Genomic DNA, 8909 nt, shown 5'->3' on the forward strand with positions numbered 1-8909 from the left:
CGTTCTGGCAGCTTTAATTCCGGCGGCGCAAATAGCCCCGCCCCCCCCCCCCCGCGTTATCCGGCCCGTGTGACTGGGGCCTTTATTTATTTATGTATTAGATTTTTTTAGTCGCCACTCATCCGAAGGGTCTCGTGGCAACTTACAGCATTAAAACCACTACCGTAAAAACAATATAAAAGAAATAACAAATATAAAATATGAACATTAAAATATTTAAAAGCATGGCTATCACCATACCACTATTAAAACAGCCCAAACATGTGGTTACCGTTCAAAATCCAACCTAAATAATTCAGCTTTGCATGCCCTGCAGAAACTTTGAACTGGATCTGAAGAATAATTTCCAGACATTACAACAATAAGCCGTACCCATCCTTTCACTCTGAATTAATTAAACCACCACAATAATCCCTATGTCAAGGTACTCCTGTACATAAATTACAGTGAACACATATACGATCCATGTATGCATGGGGTTTTTTTGTATGTCTGTTGAGCATTTTCTTTATTACGTTCTACACTTGTAGGGCTGCATGTGTGATTTAAGCGCATACGTTTATCCAGGGCAGTGATTTTAAAAGTGAATGTAGCATTGGCTCTTTTTTAGGTGCTGTGTGATGTACAGCATTCACTGGAGCGTAGGCTAGTCTCTTTGGAGATTAGAATCAGCCACAACAGACACTGAAAAAGGGTGGATGGGGAACCTTGACTCATTTAACAGTGAATGAGATTACATTAGAAGTAACTCATCCATGTGACGTGATGCTCAAAACATTGCACTATGGGATGTGGAGGATGGGACAAATATCTCCTCCCTGTAGAAGAGTAGTCAAGGAACGCTTGCCCTCTGACATGGGACCACTTCATAGAAAAGTCCCTTCTGCCTTGGGAATCCCACCAGTGTGACAGGTGAGTGGGACCAACTTCCTGATAAAAGTGTGTAGGAGGACACAAGTGTGTGAGTGCTCAGAGGGGGTTTAGGGGCAGCCTGCAAATGTTATCACACCACGCCTTCTTGCTACTCTAATTTAGAACAACGATCTTAAATCTGATCTCTCTCTTGAAACTTCAGGTATCTGGGATGGAGGACTTATCAGGGCATTATGACTTCTACATCGGGCTGGGCCTGGCCCTCGGCTCCAGCCTGTTCATTGGAGGGAGTTTCATCCTAAAGAAGAAGGGGCTTCTCAGGCTGAGTGGCAGGGGCTCTGTCCGAGCAGGTAATGACAAAATTTATTACTGAAGCTGACAGATTCCGGAGGTTGGGGGGTGGGTGGGATCCCAAGTACCTTGTGGCTAATAGCCACTGATGGACCTCTGCTCCATATGCTTATCTAATTCCCTCTTGAAGCCGTCAATGCTTGTAGCCACCACCCCCTCCTGTGCCAGTGAATTCCATGTGTTAATCACTCTTTGGGTGAAGAAGTACTTCCTTTTATCTGTTCTAACCCGACTGCTCAGCAATTTCATGGAGTGCCCACGAGTTCTTGTATTGTGAGAAAGGGAGAAAAGTATATCTTTCTCAACCTTCTCGATCCCATGCATAGTCTTATAAACCTCAATCATGTCACCCCTCAGTCGTCGTTTCTCCAAGCTAAAGAGCCCCCAGCGCTTTAACCTGTCTTCATAGGGAAAGTGTTAGTGTTAGTAAGCATAACACGATCAGACACTTCTTGTCCTCTAGCTGAAAGAACTTCTTTGTGCTTTCGGCTTCCCAAAGCAAGCCAGCTTCCGGCCTTCCTTAAACCACTGCATATTTCATTACAGTGCAGTTTTAGCTGCCTACTTCCTGAATGAGCGGCTAAACGTCCATGGCAAGATCGGCTGTATTCTCAGTATTTTGGGCTCTACCGTCATGGTGATCCATGCCCCGCAGGAGGAAGAGGTCTCCAGTCTGGAGTCAATGGCAGAGAAACTGAAAGATCCAGGTACCAAAACACATATATGAACTCGTTATTTGAACGAGGAAAATAGTTTGTTGGGGAAGAACGGTACAGCAGTCAAATGTCATTCCCTGATTCCACTCAAGAGAAAGTTTCTTGTTCATCCAGAACTGGTAACCTGCAAGTGGAGAATTCTTTGGAGCACATTTTGTTTCTCCCCTTACCCACTGTCCCCCATTGATGACATTTATTTGAGTTCTTGTAGCACAGCAATTAAGTAAGAGAGGATCCCAAAGCACACTGCATGGTGAAAAATTACTGGCAGTGATAGCTGAAGGAAGAAAGTACGAATTTTGATCAGAGGGTTGGGTCCCATAGAAAATATTATTTTGCAGGGGGGGAGATTTTCACTGTTTTTCCCACTGCAGACCTACAGCTCCTTGAACCTGCAAACTTGAAAGTTTTTAAGCACAGGCTAGATGGCCATCAGACAGCAATGCTGACTCTATGACTTACTATTAGTGATGGGCACAAACCTTGCCACAAACCTAATTTCGTCATGGACATGGCTGGTTCATGAGGCCTTGGTTCATGAGATCGCACCACCATATTTTTCACAGAGGTTGGTTAGGTTTGTGGCAGCAGTTTGTGAGCCAGACACGCAGGCGCCAATCAATTAATTGTCAAAGCAATGGGGGGGGGGTGGACTTGGCATCACCAGCTGCTCGTGCTGTACTTGCCCATTGACTTGGTTTTCCAATTTGCCACCTCCCTCCCATGCCAGACCTCCCCCCCCCTTTTTGAACTTTGGACCCTAAGATCCTTGACTTCTGCTCCTCCGGGCACCAGCTGCCCTTGCTGTATCTGCTCATCAAGTTGGTTTTCCAACTTGCCATCCCTCCCCCCTGCTCTTGTAGAGCAGCATCCTGAGGAAGTCCACTGTGAGTTTGATGCCTCTAGCTTACAGGGGGTCTGTTCTGTTCGAATCAACACACTCCTGAACCTGTGGCTGGTGTGATTTCCCCAGAGAGCACTTTTCTGGAGATACCTGCTTTGGTGTCCAATCCTCACCAAACTTGGAGGGCAGGTAGAGGAGAGTAAGCTGGAGACTTGCTGTGAATTTGCTGTCTCTAGCCCATGGGTGGGCCTGAACCTGTGGCTGGTGTGATTTCCCCAGAGAGCACTTTTCTGGAGATACCTGCTTTGGTGTCCAATCCTCACCAAACTTGGAGGGCAGGTAGAGGAGAGTAAGCTGGAGACTTGCTGTGAATTTGCTGTCTCTAGCCCATGGGTGGGCACTCTGTGGCATCATAAACCTAATGAAATGAACCGGCTCTGTAAACAGGAAGGTTCATGAAGGTTCGAGATTCGAGTGAGACCCCACGAACTGGGATGAACCTCCATCCCTACTTACTATAATATGAATGTACAAAGCACGAAAATCACTGGCTAAAGATAAACAAAAATGTATTAAAATAATATTTAATGCCGAGTTCAATAATACAGTCATATAACTATATAAAGCCAAGGTGTTCTTACAAGAAACAACAGTAATACAGAAAAATAAAGTCACCAAAATTTCAATGTGTCTCACTCCTATTGTATTGTAATTCCATAGCCCATCTTGACTTGAATACATAGTTCACCATAGAGTGGACTCATACAGTTCCTGGAAAATCCATATAATCTTGAAATCCATAAACCATAGAAGAGATGTGTAGTCCGGATGCAAGCTGCCACGTTTCGAATAATTCTTTTTCAAAACCAATAGGCTACAGTGGGACCCAATCTCAGTAGAAGCACATACAGAAGCCAGTTTATTCTGTCACAAAGGACCACTACACCAAACCTAATACAGGAAACCACTTTTCTACAAATTTGGGGTAAATTTCTATAGTGGGTGGGAGTGTGGCTAAGATGGGTCAGCAGCATCGCTAAGGTGATCCTGCTGGGGTGGCCTCCCTGATTAAAGTACCCTGGCCCTACACCTGACAAACACCCGACTGTTTGGTGTGTGTGGGGGGATTGTGTTTAAAGGCATGAGGGAGGCTTGGCCAGCAGCAGCACTAAGGAAATCCTAAGCAAGCCTCCCCTATGGCTTTAAGGACTCTGCACCCCTTTCAACCCTTGACAGGCAGTTGTCTGTCAGGTGTGGCAGGAGTAGCATGTCTGAAGGCATCAGGGATGCAGGGCCAGCAGGATTGCTAAGGAGATGCTGCTTAGGTAGCCTCCCCAATGGATTTCAGTGCTCTCCCCCTGCTCCTGCACCTGACAGACAACCGCGTGTCAGGTGGAGGAGGGGTGTGTGGGAGTGTGTCTAAAGCCACTGGGGAGGCTGGCCCAGCAGCATTGCTAAGGTGTTTCTGCTTGGGCAGCCTCCCTGATGGATTAAAGTACCCTGGCCCTGCTCCTACACCTGACAGACACCCACCTGTCTGGTGTTATGGTGGGGGAGTGTGTTTAAAGGCATTGGTGAGACTGGGCCAGCAGCAGTGCTAAGGCGATTCTGCTGAGTAAGCCTCCCTGATGGCTGTAAGCATCCCACCCCCTCTCCTACACTTGACAGGCAGCTGCCTGTCTAGTGTAGGGGGGGGGGGGGTATTGCAAGCCATTGTGGAGGCTGGGCTTGCTCCCTGATGGCTTCAAGCACCCTCCAACCGCCTGTCAGGTGTGGGGAGGTGTTTGAAGTCACGGGGAGGCTGGGCCAGCAGCATTATTGCACCTCACAGGTGGTTGGCCACTCCTGATTTCTTCAACTGTCATTAGCTCTCTGCAGTCTCCTGTAACTGGTTTTGTTTTTTTTACCTCAGAACACTGAGCTCTGCAGCTGACCAATCAGAGGGTTGGGGGTGCAAGGAGGCAGCAGCCTGGCAGCCACATAGGAAGCAACGGGGGAGCACATTTTACCCCTTTTGACCCCCTTAGGGGTTGAATTTCTAAAAAAATCCCTTCTTACAGAGCATCTACGTCATGGTAGGAACGCTCTCCCCGAATTCCATGTTTCTAGATCCAGGGGTTTGGCTTGGGTGTTGATTTTACAGTGAGGGGACTTTCTTTTATATATATATAGATTAAGAGCTTTTACAAGGTATTTGAAGAGGGGCTGTGGCTTACTGGCAGAGCATCTGTTTGGCAATGCAGAAGGTCCCAGGTTCAATCCCCAGCATCTCCAGTTAAAAGGATCAGGTAGGGGGTGATGTGAAAGACCTCAGCCTGAGCCCCAGGAGAGCCACTGCTGATCTGAGTAGACAATACTGACTTTGATGGACCAAGGATCTGATTCAGTCTAAGGCAGCTTCATGTGTTCATATGTTGGTATAAAGTCGAGCTGCTTTGGCAAGCCCTCCTTTTGAGGGCCGCAGGAAAAGATTTTGATTCACTTTGAGTGAAAGAATAAGCCTGGACTGGGGAAGTCTCACTGAGGTTTGGTGGCTTTGGGATTTCGGCCTTCTGAGTAAATTCCTAACCCAGGGAAGCCGGCGTTACCACACCAGGCAACACCAAGCCAGTGAACTGTGCTTATGATGCCAAATGTCCTTAACGATTTCTCCCTCTTCCCAGGATTCATTGTGTTTGCCGTGTGCGTGCTGGTGAGCTCTGTTCTTCTCATCTTCGTGGCCGGGCCTCGTTATGGACAGAGCAACATCTTAGTGTACGTTCTGGTCTGCTCCGCCATCGGTTCGCTCTCAGTTTCATCCGTCAAAGGCTTGGGCATTGCCATTAAAGAGCTCTTCGCTGGGAAGCCTGTTTGGAAAGAACCGTTGGGCTGGATCCTCTTGGTGTGCCTCGTGATCTGCATCAGTATCCAGATCAACTACCTGAACAAGGCCTTGGACATCTTCAACACCTCTGTGGTGACTCCCATCTACTACGTTCTCTTCACCACCGCCGTTATGACCTGTTCGGCCATCCTCTTCAAGGAGTGGCAGCACATGGTTCTGATGAACATCATCGGCACCATCAGCGGCTTCCTCACCATCGTGTTTGGCATCTTCCTTCTGCACGCTTTTAGAGACGTCCCCTTCACGGCAGACCTGCTGCCTCTGTTCCTGAGGCGCGACCGAACAGACGTGCAGGCAGCTTCTTGGAGAAAGGGGGACAAGAACTCGTCCTGCCTTCACCAGCCCCTTTTGGAATCAGAGGACAGGCTCAGAGAGGGGGGAGAGAAAGCAGAGGTGGAGGGAGACCAGAGTTTCTGAAAACTCATGGACTGTTGGCTCCGACAGCAAACCAGCCTTGGTGCTCTTCCAAAGAACTTGACTGCTGCTGCTGCTGCTTTTGAGCAGACCACTTGAATCCGTCATGGGTTACCCTGCAGTACTATTTAACTGGTAACCTGCTTGAACCCAATCATGGGTTACCCTGAAGTACTTGAGAAGACTATTTAACTGGTAACCTGCTTGAACCCAACGATAACAGTTAGTTCGAGCGCAGGCTCACAGCTCTCATCTCACCTGGCTTCAGTATTGTCAGTTGTCTCCCTTCTCTCCGGGCTTCCATCAGTAGCCTGGAGGGAATTGGAAGAAGTCAGGCAGATCGGACGCCAAAGAACTATGCAACTTTTCCTCTGTCCCTGAGGAATCCTTGCAGTCAACCCTCCTGCGGCTTTTCCTCTGTCCCTGAGTGGGTTTCTGAGGAATCCTTGCAGTCAACCCTCCTGCACAGTGAAAACAGCTTTTGAAACTGCCTATAGTTCAGAAGTGTTTGATGATGGGGAGTGTGTAGTGCTCCAAAGGTGGGGGGGGGGAAGGCCAACACTCTTATAAGGTGCACACAAGCCTTTGGGCGTACCTAAAGCATCTTTGAGAGGGTTCCCAGCCAGAGGCAGGAATGAATGAGGAAGAGGGTTCGTCTTCCTTTCACTCTTGGCTCTGATTCCTGGGCCATTTCAGCATCTTAGACAGATGAGATAAGGCTCATATGACCAGGGGGAGCTTGCATGTGGGCAGTGAAAGGAACATACAGGAGATAGGAGGGATTCTCTTTGCATTTCTCCTCTTGGTCATTTTAGGGAAAAGGGGTGAAGACTCAGGGAGAGGAAAAACAGCAGGCGGCTTGGTCCTGCCACACAGTGGACCACTGATAAATTTCGGTGCTAAGCCAGGGCAGAGGAATGATCTCAGACCCTTTGTGTACATGTGCTTTTGAAAAACACCACATGGCTGCTTCATCAAAATCAGTGCGACTTGCATTCATATAAGCATGTTTAAGCCCACGAGCCTTATGAGAACGTAGCTATCGCTCTGGGTACGTGTGTCTAATCTTGGCAATAACCGTGTCCTACCACTTTCGGAATGTAAAGCCAATGCATTGTGGACGGCCTTAAACATTAACTTTAAACATTTTGAAGTGTTAACAGTTTACAAATGATTTAAAATGAATGTGTTACTTTTGTGCAGCATTGCAGCTCCCACAGTGGTAACACTTGTTGCAGACGTAATATATATGGCTTTTTAAAAAACCAAAAACCTGAGTTCGTAGCATTTTAGTTCAAAGTCATTTGTGTCTTTTGCTACCTATTAAGTACCAGTTTGGCTCAATGGTTATGAGTCATTTGTTGCTTCAGGCCCAAGACCTGTCCTGTGGTATTTGCCAATCTCCACATACTGTGGCTTTTTTGCCTCCAGAATTTCTCCTGGTGGAAAAATGAGATCACTTCTTTGAATCCCAGTCTCTTCTACACCCCCCCCCAGTCATGTCTGTAGAACAGCACAACATTTAGCCAGAGTCACTTGCAGCTGCTTGCCTTTTTTCTTTTAGTGACACACCATGCCTCATATTAAAAACTAGCCTGGATGGACACTTGTTGCCGTAAAGGTAAAGGTTTCCCTTGCTTGAAAGCTAGTCGAACCCGACTCTAGGGGGTGGTGCTCATCTCCGTTTCCAAGCCGAAGAGCCAGCACTGTCCAAAGACATTTCCGTGGTTATGTGGCCAGTATGACTAAACGCCAAGGCGCACGGAACGCTGTTACCTTCCCACCAAAGTGGTACCTATTTGTTTACTTGCAATTTTTTGCTTTCGAACTGCTAGGTTGGCAGGAGCTGGGGCCAGAGACAGGAGCTCACTCTGTCATGCGGCATTAGGGTCTCGAACTGCCGAGCTACAGATCTTCTGGTCTGCAGCTCAGCGTCTCTTAACCTCTAAGCCACCATGTCCCCTCACTTGTTGCCTTACACCACTATAAATGTGCAGCGATAGGAACAAAGATGCATTCACAGCAGAGGGAGATTCTCAGGAAATCCTATTACTGCCTGAGCCTATAAAGACTGATAGCAGCAGCACTTACCTCCTCTATTTTCCATAAACTTTTAAAAGCTCCTTTCCCATCCTCATTAGCTGCAGGATTCCTGTGGCTCTCCTCTACTACCTCCCTGTTATCCTTGCTCGAAAGCCAGTCGAATCCGACTCTAGGGTTGCGGTGCTCATCTCCGTTTCCAAGCCGAAGAGCCAGCGCTGTCCGAAGACGTTTCCGTGGTCATGTGGCCGGCATGACCAAACACCGAGGCGCACGGAACGCTGTTACCTTCCCACCAAAGTGGTACCTATTTATCTACTTGCAATTTCTTGCTTTCGAACTAAGTTGGCAGGAGCTGGAACTAGAGACAGGAGCTCACCCCGTCTTGCAGCACCCGGGTCTTGAACTGCTGAACTACTGACCTTCCACAGCCTGCAGTTCAGCGTCTTAACCACTTGAGCCACCTCTACTACCTCCCTGTTATCCTGGCAAGCATTCCAAAACTGCCTTTTAGAATTCAGGGTATGCCCAAGATTTCTTTTCTGGGTCCACCACATTGTCCTTCCAGGATATTGAGTGTTTTGGTACAGAATTCTTAGAAACTATGGAGTCTCAATCTGCAGGAAGACCACAAAATCCTTCCCCTCTCCCAAGCCATTTCCAGCCCCAGGAAAGTTTATTCCCATGGTTGAGGGACCTGCATGGATTTACAGCAGTGCTGGTCCCAAGCAGCACATAACAGAAACCATGTTGGATCAGGCCAATGGCCTATCCAGTCCAACACTCT

General features: G+C 47.8%; 1 protein-coding gene across 1 annotated transcript; it reads left to right on the forward strand.

Moving 5' to 3' along the window:
* Positions 1–1084: 1084 nt before the first annotated feature.
* Positions 1085–6191, forward strand: LOC107123927 (magnesium transporter NIPA2-like). Its single transcript, XM_015427280.1, has 3 exons — positions 1085–1223; positions 1695–1931; positions 5448–6191. Exons 1-3 carry the CDS (start codon positions 1085–1087, stop codon positions 6083–6085), a joined length of 1014 nt encoding a protein of 337 aa, XP_015282766.1. The 3' UTR covers positions 6086–6191.
* The last annotated feature ends 2718 nt before the right edge of the window (positions 6192–8909 follow it).

Source organism: Gekko japonicus, unplaced genomic scaffold (genome assembly GCF_001447785.1).
Source record: "Gekko japonicus isolate JY-2015 unplaced genomic scaffold, Gekko_japonicus_V1.1 scaffold1498, whole genome shotgun sequence".
In the NCBI taxonomy this organism is placed as follows: Eukaryota; Metazoa; Chordata; class Lepidosauria; order Squamata; family Gekkonidae; genus Gekko; species Gekko japonicus.